This window comes from Eurosta solidaginis, chromosome 5, assembly GCF_040869045.1.
Source record: "Eurosta solidaginis isolate ZX-2024a chromosome 5, ASM4086904v1, whole genome shotgun sequence".
Taxonomy (NCBI): Eukaryota; Metazoa; Arthropoda; class Insecta; order Diptera; family Tephritidae; genus Eurosta; species Eurosta solidaginis.
Genome location: NC_090323.1, coordinates 73,211,932 through 73,238,931, shown reverse-complemented (window position 1 = coordinate 73,238,931; position 27,000 = coordinate 73,211,932). Strand labels below are relative to the sequence as shown.

The window sequence follows — 27,000 nt, the reverse complement described above, 5'->3', positions numbered from 1 at the left end:
AACGAAACGGCCTTCCTCCACTTCTGTAAAAAGTTCCTCTATTACCTCGTCGTAATTTCGTGAATATATATCAGAACTGGCTGAGGGCACACTTAACCACTATGTTTCATCCGTTTCGATATTTCCTTTTCCGCTGAGTTTCTCGGTATTTTTTGCTAATAAATGCAGAGAGTCTTTGTTACAGAGTACAATATTTTTCTTGTTTTTGGAGTGGTAATAAGCAGCATCATAATATCTACGTATGTATGTATTTCCCAGTTTCTCTGTGTGAGTTAAAGTTAGCTTCAGTTTGCTGCTCTCTTTTTTAGAAATTTTACTATTCATCTAAGATTAAATCTGAAAAGGTCCAGCTAAACTTTAATCTTAAGCTATATTTAAACACACATAGAAAAAACGGGAATTAAAAGCGATGTAAAGTAAAGATATGAACAAAGTTGCATAGCGAGTAGAGAATGTACTAACCCAACATGTATTTACGGAGTCTATGGGTGAACTCCATCGGTGTTAGATAGTCCTCGAATATTAACGCACTCGTAAAGATATCTTAGAGCATTATTGGACATAACAATTCCGTTTTGAAAAGGAACTGATTTTACGTATGTCGTTATCTTTGTACCATTCTTTTTAGTTCTCAAAATTAGGGGTTTTGACATGATGCTATTCAATCGCTGTAAAGTTTCCAACTGATGGTGCAGATCCCTGCCATAGTGCTTTTTCTCTGGTATATTGAAGGTAGACATTTTTGCGTTGTGTACGTCAAACCAATCATTCACTCATTTAAAAAAGTTTGCTGTCTCTATGGGAAGATATAATTCTTTGCCCAATCTATAACACCATTCTATGGCTGCCGCTGTGGTACCAGAAAATAGTTGGGCCGCCGTCTTAACCTTTTGTCTTCCTAAGAATAGATACAGAGATTAAATTAGGCCTGATGGAAATTTCCTTCAGAATGAAAACGCATTGGTCATCTGAGACAATAATAATATGCTTTAGCACGATTTATGTGCATACATATCGATTGAGAATACAGTAAAACATGCAATTTTATTGAAAAATAGTGGATAATGATTCATCCATTGGGTAATGACTCATATCTTTATGGCAGCTTGCCCTTAGACAGAAATAAATACACGAAAAATCTGTTCTAGCATGGCCCTATTATGCATGCCCCTATAGTGGATATTTCTCAAGGCATGTTGAGAAAAAATTTACGTCCAAACTCTGCAATGAGTGGTAGGTGGCTAATTTGTTATGTTTGTAGGACGCCGCATCCAAGTCAATGCTAAAGGGTAAAATGTTTTTAGGCTAACCTGCCGAGCTACAGGGAAATGTTCTTCCCTAAAATATGGTTTGACAATTTCTTCCTCAAGCGCTACGCTTGAATTATACTGTTACGAATATTAGCAACACTAAGGGGTACTGTCATCTCTAAGCCGATACTAAGAGTGACTTGTATGCACATCCATAAATCAATCATTATGTATCAACATAAACGAATCAATCATTATGTCTACACATATGTACGTACACGCAGCGGAGAAGAGATGCAGAAACACATGCAGATATCTTATCTGAGATGCTCCCAAAAGTATGCAATTGTAATTGGGGAAGTGTCGCTCACAAATACACGGGCATATGAGAAGCTATACACGTTCATCTGTAGTTATAGTTACAGTAACTGGAAGCGCCTAGAAGATGCAACGAGGAAATCACAGAGTATAAAAGCACCAACAGTAGAGGCGCGAGAGTCAGTTTCGATTAAGCACGCTATCTGTCGAGCAATAGAAGTGTTATTTTGAAAGTACTTGAATAAAGGCCATTTTGCATTATTAAAATTGGAGTTATTTATTCAACAGTTTAGTGATTCGAACTTAGCAGAAGGTTGCAAATAAGAGGATTTGCAGTAAATTCGTTACAATACAATTAATAAATAATGTCGACTTGTCATAAAAATAGTGTTTAAGTATGCTAAATAAATTCTTTAGAAATTGCGGTGTCGGTTCATAAGGACCTCCTTTCGCCAATCAATTGACAAACGTGTATGTTTTATTAACATGTTCTTAGCAAACGTACGGACACTTAAGCAGGATTGATTTGTATACTTCGATCCATGTTTCTTCCATCAAAGCAATTTTCGGGTGCTCGAAAAACTTATTAAAAACCTTCTTTTCTAGGCTGATATTTCGTTTTAAAATATTTGTAGCGCATGCGGGTCATTTTTTTTCTGTCGTATCCCTAATATAAAATCCATCAAAATTAGAAGAATTCGTAACATTTTTCAATGTGGTAGGTTGTTTTTGGTGAACTTGTCATTGTCCTCGCAAAAGTCAAGCGGCTAACGTCACACTAAATGGAATTATAGAAGGTAGCGCATTGCGCATGTAAACATTAGTTCAGCTGTTTTTATGGGCAATTTTTACGTCATTTTCCTTCAGCTCTTGTTTTTTTCTCTCTTTCTTTCATTCGCTGAAGCAGTCAAGTGTGACGTACATGCGCAGAATGAAGCAATTTTGAACTCGTGAATGCACAATATTCTGTGTGTGGCAGGCGCGGATCTACGGGGGGAAATAGGGGAGATTCAGAACAAAAATGAAATATCCAAAGAAAAAAAATATTCAAATGTTCAATACTTAAAGTATTTGAAAAATAAAATTTTGTATGGAAAATCTTCATGTCCAAGGTGTGGAAATGAAAATATCTAGCATCAATACTGCGGGCCATTTTTTCTCAACGGAATATCATAGAGAGTGAAATTTTGCGTATGTGCTTTTCCTTGCGTGCAAAAATGTGCTCCAGAACAATTTTTTTGCACGGTTTTTCAACAATTTTAAAAATAGAAATTTATTTCACAGAAATAAAAAATGTGCTCTTAAAGAGTTTTTAATTACAAGCAAATTGGTGTTTGATTTGTTGGTAAAAGTCTAGTTGAGGGGTCGACTGCTAATACGCTGCCAAAAATATCGAGAGAGGTGTCAAAAGACGCGTATTGACCTCGACAAAAATAATCCGAAGGCGGAAAAAAAATTGTATCTCTGCCGGGAGATATTTGCAGTTGAAGTTGGCTATTTTCATGTGGTTGTTGTAATTTTGGTGTACCCACAAAAAAAAATTGTAAACATAAGTGTTTTGCGTGGATATAGTTTTGGTCTCCAAACCGGTGATGGACCCACCCAGGGTAATTTTTTATAAGCACGGCCGAAGGCCACCAATGCAGAAAGGTGTTCTGCGCAAAAATACTATGGACACCACCCCCGGTTTCGGAGGGACCCGCGGGTAATTTTTCGGTTTTTGTTTAATATCTTTTGAACGAGTTAACATTTTTCATTTCCACCTTCGGATTATTAATACTGAGGTCAATACGCGTCGTTTGACACCTCTCTCGATATTGGTAGCGTATTAGCAATCGAGCCCTCAACTAGACTTTTGCCGAATTGTCAAAATCGGTGGAGCCTATCTGCTGCTATTCAACTTTAAAAGAATAAGGACAAAGAAAATTCAAATGGCGATAAATAAGGATACATTATTTTTTGGATAAATCGAAGACGAGCATTTGTTGGTATTATTGATAGCTTTCAAATAATAACTTAGTAACTCAAAAATCACTTTCAGGAATTTTCACTCTGTGTCTTTAAACATAACATTTATTTACATTGATTAAGTACATTGTTTTATTAAAATTATATAAGTATGAAATGTACACACTCAGTGATAATAAAAGTACCAAATAAAAAATACAAAAATTATTCAGGACCGCACAGAGCCGAGCTGGGCCCCTGGGACAGTTCGCGTTTACGGGCCCCCTAAAAAATAAACTCAATGCAGTAAAAAAAAATAATATAACATAAATAAATTTTTCAATTCACATTGTCAGTTTTATTTCATATAAAATAAGATTTACTGGAGCACTTACATAAAGGAAATGTTAGATTTCATTGTTTGATTTTAAGAGCCAAGGAAAACCTTCCGTGCTTTTTGGTCTGCCAATATGGAAATTACCGATTCAAAACTAATGCTGCGAGCAAGGCTGGACTCCAACGCCAATGTTGCAAGGCTTGTCAAGCGATTTTGGCTCATAGTAGAACGTAAAAAATTTTTCACGCAAGATAATAGGCTAAAAGAACGCTCCCCTTCAGCCACACTGTCTGGAAGTGTGCAAAATATTCTTAATGCTATGCAGATGTTCGGAAATAATACTTCCATCTTCAAGCCATGAAATTTTCAGAAGTGAAATGGTGGCAGCGAATCACATCCCAGATTTGCTAAGTGGATGGCTTTGAGATGAATGATTTCATCTATTAGATCCGCTACCTTTTCTCTGAGCTCTTCTTCCGTCAGATCCTGATACTTCCACAAAAAACTTAATTTAATCGCAATGTCATATACGGCTGCGAAACGTCTTGTCATGTTACCAATCAAGCAGTTCAAAAGAACGTAAAAAACTTGCTATTTGAATTGATTTTCGGAATCACACTCAGGTTATCCGCCAGGTAATTCATCGAACTGGCGCATTATTATCTTCCTTCTTTTCTCTGCGAAGGTATTCACAACTCCTATACTCCCTGCCAGAACCTTACATTGAAGTATGATCGACCATTGATGCCTGAACTTCTTCAACTCATCAATTAGGCTACGTATATTTTCTGTTTCCACGTCCAGTGGGGCATTTATAGCTAGCAGTACCAGATTTCGATAGTTGATTACCGTCAACACTTTGAGCCAAAAAAATTTTAAAAAATTAAATCGTGATCTATCTCGAATAGTGTGGCCAACATTTAATGCTGATGTGGAGCAAAGCGTTTCTCACTTTTACAATACCATTTACTGTCTTTTTGAAAAATACGTACCTAAGCGGATTTGTGTACATTCCGATACAAGCCAAGTATGGTTCACTAAAGAGCTGAAAATTTTAAAGAATAAAAAGTCTCGATCTTTCAAGTTGTTCAAAAAGACGGGTTTACATAACCATTACTTACAGTACTCGATTCTACGCTGCAAGTATTTTCAATTGAACAAAAAGTGTTACAAAGCTTATCTTTGTAAAATGAAAAGAAATATAACTTGCAACCCGAAGGCATTTTACGGATTCGTAAACTCTAAACGCAGGGTGAAAGGGTTTCCATCATCCATGAAATTCCAAGATAATATTTCCAGCGATGATCAAGAGATCGCCGACTTCTTTGCGGAATTTTTCAAATCAAATTACTCTATTGAGACCAACGTTCCACCTAATGAATACCCATACCATATTGATTCATGTTATTCAATCAGAGCTCCATTTATATCTTCAGAAGATGTATTATCTTATTTAAAAACTTTAAAAGTATCATATTCATACGGCCCCGACAGGATCCCGACACACTTTCTTAAAAAATGTGCCGCAAACATCTATCAGCCGCTAACAGATTTATTTAATTTATCTTTAATTTATGGCGTTTTCCCAACAATATGGAAGGAATCTTTTCTTATTCCGCTTCATAAAAATGGTAGCAGGTCTTCAATAGAAAACTACCGGGGCATAGCAAAGTTATCCGCTATCCCAAAGTTATTTGAGGCTATTGTTACCCACCACCTAACATTCCCTATTTCCCCCATAATTGCAAGCTCGCAGCATGGGTTCTGTAAGGGCAAATCACCTATCACCAATTTACTAGAATTTACCACCCACGTTTCTAATGGATTTAGAAAAGGCCTTCACACTGATGTAATTTACACCGATTTCAGTAAAGCCTTCGACAAAGTATCACACCCATTACTTATTCATAAGCTCAGTCAACTCGGTTTTCAACCCCGTCTTATATGTTGGATTTCTTCGTATCTTGGTTATCGTACGCAAAAAGTAATCTTTAAAAATACACTTTCTGGGGTCATCAATGTTTCTTCTGGTGTTCCTCAGGGCAGCCATCTTGGTCCGATTCTGTTCTTGTTGTTCATAAACGATATATCTGGTACAATTAAATACTCAAAAATCTTGATGTACGCAGACGATGTAAAACTTTTCAAATCATGTGCCTCGGTTGAGGAACATTCCTTGCTTCAAATGGATTTAAATCACTTGGTTACCTGGTGCAATGTAAATTATATGCCGCTCAATCTCAAAAAATGTAAATTCATGTGTTTTTCTCGGAGAGTTTCGCCACCAGCTTCATATACAATTAACAACTATAGTCTAGAAACTGTAAATAATTTTATTGACTTGGGAGTCATGATGGATTCCAAACTTAGTTTCAATCTTCATATTAATGCTACAGTGAATAAAGGCAAAGGTGTTTTTGCATTTGTTAAACGGTGGTCAAAAGAATTTAACGACCCTTACATAACTAAAGCACTTTTTACAACATTAGTTAGGCCAATATTAGAATACGGCTCGATAATTTGGAATCCGCGTTATCAAGTCCATGCAGACAGTCTCGAATCAATACAAAAACAATTTTTACTATTTGCCTTAAGAAATTTCCAATGGGACTCTTTAACTAATCTTCCACCTTATACTAATCGATTAAAGCTTATCAATCTTCCAACTCTTGCTAGTCGAAGGGAAATGCTTGGTGTGATATTTATGACAAAACTTTTAAATGGATCAATTTCGAGCCCATTCCTTCTGAATGAAGTGAACTTTTGCGTTCCCTCTCGGACATCGAAACACTTCAAACCTCTTCTGCTGAAACAATGTAGAACGAATTTCGAACAAAATGAACCTTTTCGGCGTTTATGCCAAGATTATAACTCTCACTCAAACACATTTGATAGCTCGGACTCCCTTTTTTCTATAAAAAAGATTGTTCTCACCTCTCTAAATTAATGTATAATACGTTTGCTTCTGTTCTCTTTAAGTATTACGCTTGGCTGATGAAATTTCTTCTGTAGCTGAGCAGTCTCAGATCGAGACGCTTGACAAACCGCTGCCCATCAAAGACTCGGCAAAATAAAAAAAAAAAAAAAAAAAGTTATTATATATATATATAAATCGATCGCGTGAACAGGATTAGCCTGGTTTCATTGGGCCACTTGAGGGCAGCGCGCTGCCACAACGTCCATTAAAAAAAAAAAAAAAAAAAAAAAAAAAAAAAAAAAAAAAAAAAAAAATGGAGGCTAAGAGGATACACTAAAATTTCCCCATATATGCTTCAATACCTTTCAAATCAGTTACTGTTTCTGGACTCAGATTCAAAAGCTTGATTTCATCAATAGCTTTCAATATTTGGGGAATGTGAGTTGCTAAAGGTTTCACACTATCCACACGAGCAGACCATCGTGTTTGTGACATGCTGTGCAAGGAGCAATTAGTTTTTTCCTTGAGAATTTCCCATCTCTGAGGGCTTGCGCCAAAGATATTATACAATTTCTGCATAATACCGAAAAATGTGATGATTTCTGCACAACATTTAGCAGATTGCACTCCACATAAATTAAAATTATGACAAGCACAAGGTGCAAATATTGCCAGGGAGTTATATCTCAGGATATAATGACCGCTCATATTACTGCCATTATCATACCCTTGCCCACGGCAGTCATCCAGGGGAATATTGTGCTTTTTTAGAGTTTTGCGAACCAGCTCAGCGATAGCTTCTCCTGCTTTTGCGTTACAATCGACAAACTCTAAAAAGCGTTCTTGGATTTTCCATTTTCCGGAGTCCCTGTCTAATAAAACATAACGCAACATAAAAACAGTCTGCTCAATATGCGCCGAATGAGGGGTTGCATATACTATTACTGTGTAATACTTGACGGAATTTCTCTCGCCTTCTACCTTTCTAATTACTTGACTTGCACAGATTTCTGTGAACTCATTTTGTATTCCATCAGACAAATAATGTGCTTGGAGACGATCCTTTTTCATTTGAGATTCCCCCACCGACTCTAAATGTTCATGCAATAGGGGGTCATAATTGCTAATCAGTTCCAAAATACCAAGAAAGTTTCCATTTTTTAGATTTCCGATCAATGAATTATCCGCTCTAAATGCCAATTCTTTTTCTCCAAGAATTAAAACAACATCAAGAGTTCTGCGAAGTATCTCTCTCCAGCGAGATGCTTCATTTTTAAGGGTTTCCGCTAAGAGAAAATCCACTGAACTTGCATTTCGAATTCTCATTTCATATTGGCGCCACTCTATATAGCAAGTTTTATGATTTTGACTATTTTCATGTTCAGGTATTTTGTCGTGTAACTTCTTCCAATCTTTATCTTTAGAATAACCTGAAGATTTTGTCAAAGGTGATCGGGTATTTTCGGAAGTTTTGCTGAAAAGTCGGCATGGAAAACAAAAAAAGCGCTTCTTTTGTTGCACTCCAAGCGAGCCAATCACGCTTTACTTTTTCTCCGCTTTTTTTTGAGTAGTATGGAGTATAATTTGAAGGAAATGGCGACCACTTAAGCCGTTGGGAAGTCGAAATAAAATGTGATTTTAAGTTACTTGAAGCATTGACTATGCCCCATAGTATTTGATTGGATGCTTATGATTTTAGTCAAGTGATTTTCAATTTTAAAACAATTTTTTGTAGCAACAAAATATGTATGTAGCTATGAAATCCTAGTTAGAGTACTGTCAATAATGCTTTACCTTCCCGGGCCCCCAAAAACCTTCCGGGCCCCAGGGCAATTGCCCTGGCTGCCCGCCTCTCCACAGCCCTGAAAGTATTTAAAAACAGAATACATACATATTTTCGAAAATACTTTGAAATCGAAAGCTTACATTTTGGTATTATTAAGCGCTGTACGCAGATGAAAAGCAAACATTCAAGAAAAATTTTGCATTTTTCTTGAGCATGAAAATAGCAGTAGGCACAAAATTTTGGCATTTCACGATGCATGGCAATTTATACATGAATACCGCTTTTATAAAAATAAAACAAGTAAGGAAGGTTAAGTTCGGGTGTAACCGAACATTACATACTCAGTTGAAAGGTATGGTGACAACATAAGGGAAAATAACCACGTAGGAAAATGAACCGAGGGTAACCTTGGAATGTGTTTGTATGACATGTGTATCAAATGAAAGGTATTAAAGAGTATTTTATGAGGGAGTGGGCCATATTTCTATAGGTGGACGCCATTTAGGGATATCGCCATAAAAGTGGACCAGGGCTGACTCTAGAATTTGTTTGTACGATATAGGTATCAAATGAAAGGGGTTAATGAGTATTTTAAAAGGGAGTGGGCCTTAGTTCTATAGGTGGACGCCTTTTCGAGATATCGCCATAAAGGTGGACCAGGGGTGACTCTAGAATGTGTTTGTACAATATGGGTATTAAATTAAAGGTATTAATGAAGGTTTTAAAAGGGAGTGCTGGTAGTTGTATAGGTGGTCGCCTTTTCGAGATATCGACATAAAGGTGGACCAGGGGTGACTCTAGGATGCGTTTGTACAATATGGGTATCAAACGAAAGCTGCTAATGAGTATTTTAAAAGGGAGTGGGCCTTAGTTCTATAGGTGGTCACCTTTTCGAAATATCGCCATAAAGGTGGACCAGGGGTGACTCTAGAATATGTTTGTACGATATGGGTATCAACTGAAAGGTGTTAATGAGTATTTTAAAAGGGCGTGGGGCTTAGTTCTATAGGTGGACGCCTTTTCGAGATATCGCCATAAAGGTGGACCAGGGGTGACTCTAGAATGTGTTTGTACGATATGGGTATCAAATTAAAGGTATTAATTAGGGTTTTAAAAGAGAGTGGTGGTAGTTGTATATGTGAAGGCATTTTCCAGATATCGACCAGGGTGATCCAGAACATCATCTTTTGGATACCGCTAATTTATTTATATATGTAACACCACGAACAGTATTCCTGCCAAGATTTCAAGGGTTTTTTATTTCGCCTTGCAGAACTTTTTCATTTTCATAATTTATTTAATAATTTGGGAAAAATTTAAACAACGTGACATCAGGACGGACAAGGCGACAGCTGTTTCGATTATACCTTGTAAATCTCTTCATAGCCTTTTCTCCCGGGAGTGGGAGTCGAACCCGCACTCCTACGATAGTTGAAATGGTTATAAACGCATTCAGCTACGTCATGCCAAGTTATATTTTGCGTCAATAAACCAATCCAGTTACCATGTTTCATCCCTGTTTTCGTATTTGGTATAGAATTATGGAATTTTTTTCATTTTTCGTAATTTTCGATATCGAAAAAGTGGGCGTGGTCATAGTCGGATTTCGGCCATTTTTTATACCAATACAAAGTGAGTTCAGATAAGTACGTGAACTGAGTTTAGTAAAGATATATCGATTTTTGCTCAAGTTATCGTGTTAACAGCCGAGCGGAAGGACAGACGGTTGACTGTGTATAAAAACAGGGCGTGGCTTAAACGGATTTCGCCCTTTTTCACAGAAATAAGTTATCGTCGCAGAATCTAAGCCCCTACCAAATTTCACAAGGATTGGTAAATTTTTGTTCGACTTATGGCATTAAAAGTATCCTAGAAAAATTTAAATGAAAAAGGGCGGAGCCACGCGCACTTTGAAATTTTCTTTTATTTTTGTATTTTGTTGCACCAATCATTACTAGAGTTGACTGTTGACATAATTTACTTATATACTGTAAAGATATTAAATTTTTTGTTTAAATTTGACTTAAAAATTTTTTTATTAAGCATACATATAGTAATAGGAGTAACGTTCCTTCCAAATTTCATCATGATATCTTCAACGACTGCCAAATTACAGCTTGCAGAAATTTTAAATTACCTTCTTTTAAAAGTGGGCGGTGCTACGCCCATTGTCCAAAGTTTTACTAATTTTTTATTCTGCGTCATAAGTTCAACTCACCTACTAAGTTTCATTGCTTTATCCGTCTTTGGTAATGAATTATCGCACTTTTTGGGTTTTTCGAAATTTTCGATATCGAAAAAGTGGGCGTGGTTATAGTCCGATATCGTTCATTTTAAATAGCGATCTGAGATGAGTGCTCAGGAACCTACACACCAAATTTCATCAAGATACCTCAAAATTTACTAAAGTTATCGTGTTAACGGACGGACGGACGGACATCAATCAAATTTTTTTTCGATCCTGATGATTTTGATATATGGAAGTCTATATCTATCTCGATTCCTTTATACCTGTACAACTAACCGTTATCGAATCAAAGTTAATATACTCTGTGAGCTCTGCTCAACTGAGTATAACAAAATTTATGAAACTTTTTGACACAATTCTCCCAACCAACACTTGTTTGAATTTTTTTTTTTTTGGTTTTAGTCTTAGCTATTAAACGTATCCCATATTAAAACCGCGACAACTTTGGATGAGCCAGATGTTAATCTGTTATCAGTGCCGTTTCTTCGTCAAGCATGCCTGATTACACAACATAAACAGCTGATTCGTTGCTTGCTGCAGGGGCATGGGAAGAGGAAACATTGCGGTATTAGACTTTTGCTTGTTTGCGTGAGAGAAAATGTGGAGAGCATAAAAAACACACTGGGAGATGTTCAATCCCAACGTTATGTAGTTATGTAGATTATGCTGTCCGTTGAAAATAATTTTGATTTGCCGCGTCCGGATTATGATGCATTTTGGTCTAAAAACAAGCTGTGTAAAATTTCCCTCGGACTGGATAACGCTTAGAACTGCCACCTGGTATTTGAAAACTTAGAAAAGCATATGCACATAGAGTGCTGCAGTTTGTATCAAATAATACTTCAATACTTATTCATAGATGAAAAATTTTCACCGAATTAGATTATGAAGGCAAAATAATAAATATTGTATAGCGATGCATCGTAATATGTTGCTTGCATAAAACCCACCAATACATAAAGAAAGTTGATATATTGATTTGTTAATTATTTTCACCAATATTATTTGAAATTGATCAAGCTTTATCTGTCTTACAACATATCTCGATGCGGGCCTAAAATGCAGGGCCGGATTAACAAGTGGGCAGAATAGACAGTTGCCTGGGGCCACCGATTTTAGGGAGCCCCCGAAATATGAAAAAGACTTCTAAATTTTTTTACAAACATAAAATTCTAGAGAGCGAAAGAAAAATATAATCAGAACTGAAAATAAATTTTAAATAAATAAAACTCAATTGACCGCATTCAAAAGGCAACGACCGACAAATTAGACAAGGTTCCTAAAAAGGACATTTCCGACTCATTTGACAAATTGTATTAGCGTGCAAAGAAGTGTATCGAAGTGAAAGGAGAGTATATTGAATAATAAAAAAGGTTTATAACTTTTCTTCAGTTGGAAGGTCATACTGGTGAAAGTCTAGCGAATCAAGCTTTAAAGTTTCTTACTGAAGGCTGTGGTTAAGATATTCAAAATTGTAGAGGACACTAATATGACAACGCATTAAACATGTCCGAAAAGTATAAAGGTGTGCAAGCAAGAATATTGAGTTCGAATGAGAATGCGATCTGTGTTCCCTGTTCGGCGCATTCCCTTAATTTGATTGGAGAGCATGCTGTGAAGTGCTGTTTTTATGCAGTAGATTTTTTCGCCATTATGCAGACATTATATAGTTTTTTCCGCTTCCACCTATCGTCGGGGCGTATTAAAAAATAAAATAAACAATGAGAAAACTTTGAAGACATTGTCAACTACACGCTGGGAAGCACATTCGAATGCGAAGGCTCTAGAAATTATTGCTGATGATGAATCACAAAATACTGATAGCTGGGAAGCACATTCGAATGCGAAGGCTCTAGAAATTATTGCTGATGATGAATCACAAAATACTGATACTCGTTATGAGGCGACGTGTGCAAAAATTCGAATTTGGTTTCATGTTGATTTTATGGAACTCTATTTTGACTGCTATGCGTTCAGTGAGCAAGTAATTGCAAAGCGAAAAGGCAGATTTGCAAACGTGTGGTTTTTTGTACGGATTGCTAGAAGAGATTTTAGTTTCATTCCGTGAAAAGTTCAATGATTTCGAGGAAAAAACAAAATAAATATTACCTGGTGTAGGTTATACAGAAATCGTAAAACGTACTCGTCGTAGAAAAAACCAACCTAATTACGGAAATGCTCTAGAAGTAGAATTACCGCCTAGCGATGATTTTAGGACAAAAGGTTTCCTCGAAATCATCGACAATCTTCACAGTGAAATCAAACGACGTGCGAAAGTGTATATGGTAGTTTCAGAGAGGTTTGCATTTCTCATCAAATTTTCTCTAAGTGATGGAGACCTCCACGCAGCTATAAATAATTTAGTTCGTTTTTATTCTAGAGATTTGGGAGAATTTTTCATTGAAATGAAACAATTCTAAAGGTACGTGAATTCCAGATACACTGATGCACAAAAAACTCATAGTAATTTGTATAAGATTCTAATGGAAGATCAATTAGCCGATATATTTTTTAACACAGAAATAGCTCTTCTAATCTTTTTAACATTAATGATCACAAATTGTTCTGCCGAATGATCCTTCTCGCAATAAAAAAGAATCAAAGCTGTTGAAAGAGCTACAACGCGACAAGAGCCACTCGAAATGTTAGGTATACTTTGCATTGAGTCAGATTTATTGAACAAAATCGATATTGATGATATAATTGATGAATTTGCCGAAAACAAATGTAGAAAACGACATGTTTAAAATGTAGATAGTAATTATATTGATATTATTACATTGTGACAATAAAATTTTTATGAAAGATATAAGTTTGTATTTTTTAATCGAAAAAAGAAGGAAATGGACGTGAAAAAAGGGCTCAAATTGATGGTTGCCTAGGGCCCCTATGAAAGTTAATCCGGCTCTGCTAAAATGTGCTCTATTTCTCTCATAAATTCATTCACATATATGATCGAATGTAAGGGCGATAGAAGAACTTTCATGTATTCTAAGGGCGGCTTTCTCATGTGAACTTTAAAATTTATAAATAAATAAAACAATAAATGCAAGACGCGATAACCTCCGAAAATATTCTCTCTTCTCTTGGCGGGACGGAACCTACGTGCTTTTTCGGTGACTTCGAACGGCATCTGCAAGGCAGATGAGTTTTCACTGAAAAGCTTTTCATAGCAGAAATGCACTCGGAGTTTTAGCCAAACACACTCTGAACGCATAGAGCTTTCCTAAAGCCCCCATTACTGATACTTAGCATAGACTTCACTTGACTTGGCGTAAACTTGGCAACTTAGCCACGATTATACTCCACTTGGCGCATAAAATCTGGCATCATAATCAGCGTTGAAATTTATTTTTAAATAAATGTCAATTTGTATGACAAAATGTCAAAATGAAATGGAAACAAACAAATGGCATCTCAAAATGTAAACGTCACTTAGAACTTACATAGAAAATCAAAATTCAACATACTTCTAAGTCAAGTTAAGTTTTGAGTAATCAGTAACATGCAATGTTCATTTAACAGAACTGTAAGTGACAGTTCGCAAGCCAAGTCAAGTCTATGCTAAGTATCAGTAATGGAGCCTTAAGAGTTATTTTTTTTAGGCCAGGGCTTTGCACCCCATAGCACAATTGTGCTCTCATTACGTACGCAAAAGGGCAATCTGATTCAATTTTCGGAGAGCCATGTTTCAGACCATCATTCATCCCGGCAAATTTAATATTTATAAAAAGTATATATAACGAACGGTTTAATGTAGATATGAACCCATGAACATCCATACATACATCTATCCAAACACACATATCTATGAGATATTTCCATTGCTATGGTGTATAATGTGGAGTGTTTGGCCGGCTTACTGTCAGTTGAATCTCATATGCTGAGAAATCTACAACGATATTGGTTGAAGTCAAAACATAAAACAATACAAAACCATATATATTTAGACTTACAGAGCGGGGAGTTCGATTGACGACTATATGGACAAAATAAGAGTAGAGAGATCGAACGTTGGTAGTGGTGAATTATACAATATAATAAAACAACTCCAATCAGACCCATTGGGCGAAGAGCACGCTGTCGGCTACATAACAATATTGATGATTTTTATTGAATGTGAACTAAGTTATTAAAATTATTCATACAATATTAAACAGGTCTTCCAAGTGTTAAAGATTGTTACAGCACCAAGTGTTAAATATTTTGTTGAAATATTTTGAAATTGTGATGAAATCAAAATAAACAAGAAAAAAAATCCATTGAAAGTTACTAAATTACGAGAAAAATTCTTAGATATAAAAAATGTTACATAAATCAAATAAATAAAAGGGTTAATTAAATAACAAAGAAGAATTCTTAGTGTGGAATCACGGTTGTAGTTATTAAAGTTAAGAGCAAGTGCGGTAATTGAAACGAGGCAAGGGAATATAAATTAATATATGTAGGTACTATTTATGTTCATACAAAGAAATGTATTTATGTATATTAAAAGACCAAAATTGCTCGACGGTACGATTTTGGAAGCATTATATTGTAAAGTATTTTTTACGTTTCTCAACGTCTCTAGCCGGTCTACAAAAGTGCAAGTGACTTTTTCAACCTTCCGATATTAGTTCAAGCTCTCAGTGCATCCATAAAATGTTGACCGTGTCAAAAGGTCCCAGTAAAATCGTTGCCAAAACACGACGAGGTTTGTATAATATTACTATTTTGTAACAAATACATTACAGTTTTTCAGTAACCAATAACGGTTTTATGCATGCATATATCAATAAGGATAATTAATTTTCATTTAGTTAATGGCAGTGATTCGAAATTAAAATTGTTATGTCACACAGAAATCTCTAGCCTCACAAATGCGTTTTTCCCATGCCGCAACCCTCAACCATGCATTTGTCTAACAACATGCTTGGTGAATGTGGTGTATGTTGAGTGGGGATTTCAACAAAAAAAGCGTATTCACCTTATATATAGCTTACTTCGGTACAGAAATTGCTTACAACATAAGGCCAGAAAGTAGTAGGTTACTTTTTACATTATACAATTCTCGAATTGAAGAAACACTTGAACCAAAAACGTGCATGTTTTCTTAAGTTTCATAGAAATGGTAATAGTCTAGTTGAGGGGTCGACTGCTAATACGCTACCAAAAATATCGAGAGAGGTGTCAAAAGACGCGTATTAATCTCGAGAACAATAATCCGATGGCGGAAAAGAAAAATTTTATCTATATCCGGAGATATTTGCAGTTGAAGTTGGCGATTTCCATGTGGTTGTTGTTGTGTTTGTACCCACCAAAAAAAAATTGTGCATCACCGTGGCGGTAGCCACGGTTAAACCACACACCCGGACGTGGCATGGCGTAGCCCAGGGTTATTTTTTATAAGCGCGGCCGAAGGCCGCCAACGCCGAAAGGTGTTCTGCGCAAAAATACTATGGATCCGACCCCCGGTTCCGGAGGTACCCGCGGGTCTTTTTTCGGTTTTTCGTTAATATCTTTTGAACGCGTTAATATTTTTATTTTCCGCCTTCGGATTATTAATACTGATGTCAAGACGCGTCGTTTGACACCTCTCTCTATTTTTGGTAGCGTATTAGCAGTCGACCCCTCAACTAGACTATTACCATAGAAATTCACTGCGATTATCTTATAAAATTTAAGAAAATTTGCGTGTGATCTAAGAAAAAATTCGTAAAATTATATTTATGAAAAAACTTCGTTCTTATAATATAAGAAATCATATCTTAAAAATAAATTTCATGGATATCTGAATGTGTTTATATTCTTAAATTCTATGAATACGGTTTTTGGAGAGGTTTTCAATGAACATTTCTTAAAATATACGCACTTTTTCTTAGTATACATGCACTTTTTTGGTTCAGTGTACTCACATTTGAACTGTTTTAAAACTTGTACATTAACATTGTGCATCAATCATTATACGTCGCCAAACTTCAAAAATTTTTGTCTGCCCCTATTTCTAGGCGTAATAATTCAAAGTGAATTCCATGCTGGCGGTTAATGAAGCAAGCGACTGCTATACTTTTTATTTCATAAAATCGTTGAAGTATATAATTTTTGGTGGGTTAATTTTGTACTCTCAGAGATTTTACTATTGGTACTTGTGTATCTGCGTACTTATATTTATGTATATTATTAGCGTGTACATTAATTCTCAAGTGTTCCTTAGTTTTCAGTTTTTTAATCTAAAATTCGTAAATCCAGATCATAAGAAAGCGCTCAAGAAATTTTTTTATTTTTCCCTTGTAAGGCAAACTTGAGTTTTCTTTATTTGAAAATATAGGCCTGTTTATCGAACCCAAGATAACTGCAGAATAGGTCGGGTAGAGCAAATGTCTAAAGCAAATAAAGCAAGCTAGAGTGACACAGAGCGATTAACACATGGACGCTTTTAGGAAAAAATATACAGAACAACCGATATTTGGCTAAAATATGCACTAAATCAAAAAAAAAAAAAAAAAAAAAAATTGTACCCCAATTAGATGTTTTAGTATTAACAATACTTTATATTTGATTTCGGTAACGTTTTATAAGACCACCTAGTTTTTATTAAAAATTATCAAAGGTTAAATCAAACGACGCGTTTCGACCTCCGCTTTAGAATCCGAAAGCGGAAATTAAAAATTTAATTTCTGTCGAAAGATATTTACAAAAAACAGAAAATGCCCCGAGAGGGTGGGAAATATGGGGCCCGATTCTTAATTTTTATGCACAACACCTTTCTGCGTTGGCAGCCTTCGGCCGCCACTTAAAAAAATTACCCTGGGTGGGTCCAACACCGGTTTGGGGATAAAAATGAAATGCGCGCTGAACACCTTTCTGCATTAGTGTGTGTACCCATTTTTTGCTTATATCTTTTGACAGAAATAAAAATTTAAATTTCGGTTTTGGATTCTTAAAACGGAGGTCGAAGCGCGTCTTTTGATACAAGCTTTGATAATTTTTAATCCAAATTAGGTGGTGCACCGTCAAGGGCGTATGCGGGGGGGGGGGGGGGAGGTGATGGGGGGTGCAGGGGAGGTAGTTGTTATGACCTTAATATTATTTATTTACATAAATTTATTCATAACTACATACACATACATAATACTTACCTATTATTACTAATAAAGTAACTATAATGATAAATAATTTAGAATAACAATAAGACTGATAAGGTGCATCTCTTAAAATATCGATAAGCATCGATTACACGGGAATAATTAAAACAGCTGCTGTCTAATACTCAGAGAATGAGTAATGCAATTTAAAATAAATCTCTGTAACTAAATAAAGTATGTGGAAAAATACAATTTTGTTGAATCTGAAACTCACATTACTAAAGTAATTACACCTTGTACTGACTATTAAAAAAAAAAAAAGATCTAATTCTACAAAATTTTGAATTACCAAATCCTAGACATGGTAGATATTTTAGGGAGCTCTTGATAAATAAATAAAAATTTTAACGGACTGCTAGAGCCCACAGGTGGGTCTATAAAGCAGGCTTCGCTTTTACCTAGACGTCATTACTCTTTATACTTATAAATACGCTATATATGAATCTGAAATTAAATTTTTGCAACGGCATGCATTATTGGCTAAATATTTTTGAAAAACGCTGGATTAAAGATTAAAACTAATTCAACCGATAGCGTAGTGGATAACACCAAAATAAGACAATTTGGGTACATTTTGGATTGAATTAGTGTGTTTGTTTCCCATATTTTTCAAAAGATAATTTTTACTCTTCTTTTGGGTGAATATTGGGATATTTACCCATTTTTGCCATATGCATCCAATTTACCAGGTATTTACCATTTGGCGACCACCGTGGTGTGATGGTAGCGTGCTCCGCCTATCACTCCGTATGCCCCGGGTTCAACTCCCGGGCAAAGCAACATCATAATTTTAGAAATAAGATTTTTCAATTAGAAGAAAATTTTTCTAAGCGGGGTCGCCCCTCGGCAGTGTCTGGCAAGCGCTCCGATTGTATTTCTGCCATGAAAAGCTCTCAGTGAAAACTCATCTGCCTTGCAGATGCCGTTCGGAGTCGGCATAAAACATGTAGGACCCGTCCGGCCAATTTGTAGGGAAAAATCAAGAGGAGCACGACGCAAATTGGAAGAGAAGCTCGGCCTTAGATCTCTTCGGAGGTTATCGCGCCTTACATTTATTTTTTTTTTTTTTACCATTTGGTTTACCCCTCTCTCATCTCTAGTTTTGAGTTAAATGTCATTGGAAAGCAATATAATAAAAAAATTCACAAGTAAAAAAACCAAGTGTATAAATACTGTTCATACAGCAATTAAGTTTATGTCGAGAAGCTCGCGAGATTTACGAGTACTTCGCGACACGAGAATCTCGCGAGAAGTCGAGTTCTCTATTTTTCGGGTCTTGAAAATCTCGTTTGTGTTCGAGAAGAAATCGTAAGCCCTAACAAAAAGTAAAGCAACTCAGAGCAAGAAAGTTTGTTATGAAACACAATTAAGTGAAATAATTCATCCTGGCGTAAGCTGGAGTACAACCAACAAAGGCGAGCTTGCTACCACCACACCACGACAGCCGCCCTCAATTCCTTATGTTTTCGCAAAATTTCTTTTCAGGTTTTTAGTGTAGATAGTTGAAATTGGCTGTACCACGGCTAAGAAATTTTTATATGCTAAAAATTTCCATCTTTGCATAAAACAACGAAAATGAAAAAGTGCTATCTCTTTCTATCGACTTTTCACGGGTTTTGATATTAACTTGTGCAAAGCACAAACAGATTGGGAAATAACGGCCACCCCAATAAAAAAGATAGTTCTCAGTTTCTCGAAAATACTCTGACATGTTACGGCGGCCACAATTTTCTCTTTCCCTTGAATGTGGGATGGTGGTGCACCATCATGGCAGCTCCAGCAATAATGAGTAAACTGAGTAGAGCACTAAAAGAGTACGTGTGAAAGCAGGACCCCAAATTTTTATTTACAATGTCAACATGTGATAATTGGTGTGACAAGACTTGAAATGGGAAAAACTGTGATTTAGTATGTAAATTTGTACCGATATTAACGTTAACTTCAACAACAACCGCAGAAATATCAGTTAGTTGTATTATGGAAAAATTTAAGGCTTTGTGCCAGAGTTGGGGGTAGTGCATTAATGCACCAGCCTTCACTCACAGTTTAGTGGTAGTGCAAAAAATATCAGTCTCACTCGGCTGTAATGGTAGTGAAGGTGAAAAATGTTTCACTAAAATATTTAAGCCGGTAGTGAAAGTATTTCCAGCTTCAGTTTAGTGCACACATACATATGTATTTTCTTCACTCATTGGAGTGGAGGTAAAAAGACTATTTTTTCACTCAGCCGAGTGGTAGTGAAAAAATAAAATTAGGGCAATATATTTTGTTAGTCGTAGTGGAGAAAGGCAGCATTATCACTAGGTTGGAAAAAAGCTGGATGACAGTGTAATGCAATAAAAATTTAGTGCACTACCCCCAACTATGCTTCTTGCTTCAATAAAAGAGATTTACTTTGATGAAAAACCAAGCACGAAATGTAAAAAAATAAGATAAAGTAAGAATATTAAATGTTCAATTAAGTATCGGTATAAACTCTGTCACCACTCATAAGTGGCTGTCAAGCCTTCCATAACAAACATATTTCAGAGCAAATTACTGTGGAATGAAAATAACCTGGCCGGTAGGTCTATCTACTGGAATGACTTTGGTTGTGCCCAACCAAAAGCTGTTATTTCAATGTAATGGTTTCATTTCCTTGATTCTAAGTGACGACCAAGCACCAACAGACCGGATTTCGATTGGGGGAGTAAATTACGAGTGAGATAATAACGGTTGATAGATGCTATGTGGCCACCACATAATATTAAATGGTTTCAAACACAGCGAACCACTTGCTTCTTGTTTTCGCTTTAATATTTCAATAAAATACCAAAAAAGTAAAATGTAAGGTTAGCATGGTACAATTATTTGAAAAAAAAAAACAAGCTTATGAATTTAATCCGGAAATGTGATTAGCCGACTATGTTTTTCACTCTAGGCCATTCGCCAAAAGAGTTCGGGCAACGCTGAATACCTGTCAACATGCCATACTAATTTTCGTGTCATACACCAATACACGCTCATATTGAACCCTCTCTTTCTGAAGATCACTGATCGAAATAAGCCCTGCTCCAAATATATGAACATATATGTAAGGCTAGTTCAATACGGGCGCTAAGTGTTTTTAATTTGTAATAAAAGTAGATAAGCAGACACAAATTTTTGTGACTGTAATAAAACAAATCTATTTTGACGTTAATTTATCAGTGCTCCGATCTTTGCCAGTGTGCCTTACATGTACTAGCAATACGGAAGCTCTCGTTTTATATACAAATGTGCTCTGCTCCGGTTTCTGTTCAGCTTCCGGATGTGGAATATGAAAAATCCGTTTCTGATTCCAGTAAGGGGAAAATTTCGTTGATGTAGTGCACCGCCTACCACATGGAAGGTCCTGGGTTCATCTCCAAGGCAAATCAACATCAAAAATATAAACAAAAGTTGTTTCAACTGGAAACAATTTTTCTAAGCGGGGCGCCCCCGGCAGTGGATTGGCAAACACTTCGAATGTATTTCTGCCATGAAAAGCCTCGCAGTGAAAATTCATCTGCTTTGCAAGTGCTGTTCGGTGTCGGCATCAAACATGTATATGTATATGTCTCATCCCGCCAATTTGTGGGAAAAACTAAGAAAAGTACGACGCAAGTTAAAAGAGAAGCTCGGCCTAAATTTATTTGGAGGTAAATCGCATCAAGTATTTTTTTTTTTTTAATTTTCGTAACAGTCCTACTCGAAACTAATATTCTGAGTTGGAGAGCATAACAACGCAATAAAACATTAATTATTGGTTTGTTTCCTTGTTTTTGTTTCTATGAATTTAAAGTTTACCTGTACAATTTTGCATAAAATTTTCTGGCGCTTTAATAAGTTACTTGTATAAAATAAAAACTATCTAGTTATTTTGATTTTTTTTGAAAAGCAAGCCTTGAATAATTTACATATAATTGACACACCTTTGTGGTTTACTTTTTATACCCAAATGTATTTCAACTCAAATTTGTATAACTTTAACCAGATAACATTGGATTGTATTATATAAAGTAATCGAGATAGATATATACTAAAAAGTGTCAAATTGATTGAGAAGTTGCGTACAAAAAGTTGTCAAGTTTCTATGTTCCTTTTTTGCGTAAAATGGCCCAATGGAAAGAAGAGACCCAGGTTTATGTCCAAACCAAATATTATTTTCTTAATCTGCTCGTTTTTTATGTTTTGTTTTTAAAACTACATTATAAGATGCTCATACTCGCGTACAGTGCTCTTCACATTTCGCTGAAATGTGACATTTGGCCTTTTTTTTATCTAAAAAATGGGTAACATAAAAAAACCATTACTCACACTTTTACTTATTTATTTTATGCATATCTCACAATTTTTGGCAAATATTTGAAAACGCAAATTTGTAAGGCGGGGTGCGAGTTAACCTATATTTCTAACAAAATATGGAAAAACAGAACAATGTCGGCAATGCAACTAAAAAATGTTTGAGCATAACCATGATGAAATAATAAAGGTGATGTCAACAACATAACCTCACTTTTTCGTCAGCTCTATTTGCCACTATTTACTTGTACTACAAAAGTACTAAATTTTTATTGCGAATTTTTCCTACAAATATCCTCAAAAAATTAAGTTTTCTGCAAAATTTTGTCTTATAATCTTTTTGGGAATACAAAGTTATGTTTAATAATTTGGGAAAAATTTAAACAACGTGACATCAGGACGGACAAGGCGACAGCTGTATCGAATAAATGTTTCCATACACTTAAAGCAATAAAGGTAATCCCCGCTTAAAACTCATACAAATAGACAACATTGGTTAATTCGTTGTAGTTCTATAAATAGAACAAAAGCAACAACACCAAGTATCTTTGAAACCGCCTTACCAACGCATTAACTTATACGAAGTATGGACTATGAATAAAGAAAATATGCAAAGAAGGCAATTGGATAAGGTTTACAATAACTAAGGCATGACGTGGCTGAATGCGTTTGTAACACTTCAAAAATCGTAGGAGTGCCGGTTCGAATCCCACTCCCGGGAGAAAAGGGTTTAAAGAAATTTACAAGGTATAATGGAAACAGCTGTCGCCTTGTCCGAATAATGGAAAACGTCAATGGGGTGAGAACACCTGAATATTCATTTCATCATGAGCATAACTTTCAACCAAAATTCAAATGACATATTTCAAAACAATATTATTGATTTTTCACTTTATTTTGTTTTTGTTACTAACTTATGCCCGTGGGTTTCAACCCACGTTTCTATAAAAATATGCAAAACAAATAAAACCAATTTAAACTTCTTCTTTAAAGGTTGTGTATTTGAGAATTAAGGTATTGCTGAAAGATAAACAATATTTTTTGTAATATTATATGGTGTATAAATAAAAAGTTTATTCGATGAGCCAACTCAGTAGCATTCTACTGATAATTGGCCAGGGGTGAAACATCAGTTGGTAAGATTGACTCCTGCTACAGCTAATGACTGCCCTTGAGCTTTATTGATAGACAGTGCGAAATTCTGAATATAAATTGCGAAGACTTCAGATAAGCGAATTAATAATTAACATTCAGTTTTCATATTTTAATTTTTGTGTAATTTATTCTTAAATTTATCCAGTGAAAATTAATTTAGTGAAAAGCCACAACTGGGTATATAATGATCGGTTTTACCCGAACTTAGATTACCTTACTTGTTAGTTATAAATTCAAAGTGTTATATAAAGAATGCCAATAATTTCGTTCACATTGCGTACTATATTTTACAGGTGTTCCACAAAACTATGAAAAGTTGTTCGAAATCAAGGAGAGCGGCCGCCGAACCTCTGATCTAAATAGTCCGGAGAAAAACATGTAAGGCAAAAATATGTTAAGATATAATAATAGTTATACATACAGTTATGTGTTTCTTAGTTATGTGTTTCTCAGTAACTTTTCAGGAGATCAAAAAAACCTATTTCTGGTGTCCATTTGCAAATATCGTATTTTTTAAATATACTATGGAAAGTATGTTCTTGACGTGTGTAGGAAAAAATCATGTTTTTTAACCCATTATGACGTGATAAGTATTTGCGCCGTTTTATAGCACATAGCTGCTTTCAAATATGATTCTAATTTGCTTTTGGCGGTAGGGAAATGCATGAAATTTTTGCCGTTATTCCTCATAATGCTTACGGAGATTACCCCTTAAGCCCATGGGAGGTGTAGCTTCATCAATCAGATGTCTGTTGTGATGCCCAGGTTCCTGGGTATTCAACAGAAACTGTTTGTTTAGCATTTCATTTCTCTCCCTAATGGGGAGTACTCTCGCCTCATTGTGTACGTGGTGTTCTGGGGACATAAGAAGACAGCCCGTCCGTAGCGGTTCTGAAGGCAGTATTTTGACAGGCCTGTATTTTCTTCCAGTGAGTAATCTTTAGGCTTGGCGACCATATCGGGGACGAGTAGCATGCAATCGGGCGGCCAATTGCTTTGTAAGTAGTAATCAGCGTTTCTTCTTTGGTTTTACCCCAAGTGCTGCCGGAAAGATTTTCGGTAAAATTGCGGTTGCATGCTCTCCAAAACGTAGATTCTGATCGAACGTCACACCCAAGATTTTAGGGTGTAAGGCAGTCGCGATCTATTCCGTGGACGTTATGTCCAGAGCAAGTCTGCAGAGAGATCTTGCTGTGTGTTTGGTCTCTTGGATCGCTGCAATGCGGATGTCATGCCGCTTCATTAAATCAACTATCCCCGTGATCTTCCCAGTTAACCCATTACAGTTTAACTACGGAATTATGAAGTGCAACGTGGGAGACGTCGTCACTCTGCGGGTAAGTGATAGGCGACTACGTCTGAGTTGAGGGAGGCCAGGACGCAATTGCTGTTGTGGCCCTGGCACTGGCCATCCCTGGGTAAGTATTTGGGTACCCGGCGTAGTTGGGTTTACGGCCTGGCAGCATGGCGCGATGAAACCCTTCGGGGGTTGCTGTCGCTGAGACCAGAATATCTAGAAAGTGGCACCGTCCAAGGCTGGAGCCGCATTGGCCAGATATCGCAAAAATTTTGTGCTGGCAATGGTGGTAGGGACTAACAGTCTGTTTTCCTGACCTACTCGAATGCTAGTGTCGGGCAGAGGGTGAAAAGAAAACGGGCGAGGGCTGATGCTCGGCATTGCTACCGAATCTACTACGGAGATTGTAGTTAAGTGTAGGAGCGGCCGTATGAGCTGGTGGCTCCGTATGGTGCGAGCAGCAGCGGGTACTTGTTGTGGCTTGCTGAGCAGTGGGGCTGCTAGAAGGTAGTGGGGGCGCTAAGGCGCAGACTACGGGACGCCCTTGGGCGTGAACAGCAAGGAGCCACAAAAGATTTATAAATGATACGAGGACGTCGGGTTTTGGGTTCTAGCCCAGAACATCCTGTCCAATGCAACTATCCCTTGCACTTGACACACTGATAAGAGTGTGACCTTCCTAAAAAGATTCCTTTCCGGAAAACGCAGCAAAACTATTTCTGTGGGGTCAGGTACAGGTCCCGGATTGGGTTCGATACCCTCCCGGAGCAGGAGAATATGGCGCAGTCCCGCTGCACGGATCTGCTGGGAGGATGAAAATTTATGGAAGGGACGCAACAAATTAAATGGGGTTACACTGAAATGGTCGGGAAAAATCCCGAGTAGCTCCAGTTTATAGAACCGGCTGCCTTGGGAAGCAAGATGGTGGTTTGTAATTATTATACTCAGTTGAGCAGAGCTCACAGAGTATATTAACTTTGATTGGATAACGGTTGGTTGTACAGGTATAAAGGAATCGAGTTAGATATAGACTTCCATATATCAAAATCATCAGTACCGAAAAAAAATTTGAATGAGCCATGTCCGTCGTCCGTCCGTCCGTCCGTTAACACGATAACTTGAGTAAATTTGGAGGTATCTTGATGAAATTTGGTATGTAGGTTCCTGGGCACTCATCTCAGATCGCTATTTAAAATGAATGATATCGGACTATAACCACGCCCACTTTTTCGATATCGAATATTTCGAAAAATCGAAAAAGTGCGATAATTCATTACCAAAGACGGGTAAAGCGATGAAACTAGGTAGCTGAGTCGAACTTATGACGCATAATAGAAAATTTGTAAAATTTTGGACAATGGGCATGGCACCGCCCACTTTTAAAAAAAGGTAATTTAGAAGTTTTGCAAGCTGTAATTTGGCAGTCGTTGAAGATATCATGATGAAATTTGGCAGGAACGATACTTCTATTAATATATGTATGTTTAATAAAAATTAGTAAAATCGGAGAACGACCACGCCCACTTTAAAAATTATTTTTTTTTTAAGTCAAATTAAAAATAAAAGTTAATATCTTTACAGTATATAAGTAAATTATGTCAACATTCAACTCCAGTAATGATATGGTGCAACAAAATATAAAAATGGAAGAAATTTTCAAAATGGGCGTGGCTCCGCCCTTTTTCATTTAATTTGTCTAGGATACTTTTAATGCCATAAGTCGAACAAAAATTTACCAATCCTTGTGAAATTTGGTAGGGGCTTAGATTCTAGGACGATAACTGTTTTCTGTGAAAAAGGGCGAAATCGGTTAGAGCCACGCCCAGTTTTTATACACAGTCGACCGTCTGTCCTTCCGCTCGGCCGTTAACACGATAACTTGAACAAAAATCGATATATCTTTACTAAACTCAGTTCACGTAATTATCTGAACTCACTTTGTATTGGTATAAAAATGGCCGAAATCCGACTATGACCACGCACGAAAAATGAAAAAAATGAAACATGGTAATTGCATTGGTTTATTGACGCAAAATATAACTTTAGAAAAAAACGTTGTAAAATGGGTGTGACAGCTACCATATTAAGTAGAAGAAAATGAAAAAGTTCTGCAGGGCGAAATCAAAAGCCCTTGGAATCTTGGCAGGACTACTGTTCGTGGTATTACATATATAAATAAATTAGCGGTACCCGACAGATGATGGTCTTGGTCACCCTGGTCTACATTTGGGTCGATATCTCGAAAACGTCCTCACATACAACTACCACCACTCCCTTTTAAAACCCTCATTAATACCTTTCATTTGATACCCATATCGT

The 27,000-nt window shown here is 36.4% G+C and overlaps 1 protein-coding gene across 3 annotated transcripts in view; it reads left to right on the top strand.

Annotated features, from left to right (window-relative positions):
* LOC137234010 (uncharacterized) overlaps positions 1 to 27,000 on the top strand; it is a 274,015-nt gene that overhangs the window by 176,928 nt on the left and 70,087 nt on the right. The window contains exons 1-3 of one of the 3 annotated variants that reach the window (XM_067757655.1): positions 14,694 to 15,247; positions 15,374 to 15,496; positions 23,678 to 23,762. In XM_067757655.1, the coding sequence (XP_067613756.1) occupies positions 15,445 to 15,496; positions 23,678 to 23,762 (137 nt within the window). In that variant the 5' untranslated portion in view covers positions 14,694 to 15,247; positions 15,374 to 15,444. Of the gene's footprint in view, positions 1 to 14,693; positions 15,252 to 15,373; positions 15,497 to 23,677; positions 23,763 to 27,000 lie in introns of those variants that run through there. The other 2 variants (XM_067757656.1, XM_067757657.1) reach the window with 2 other exon arrangements.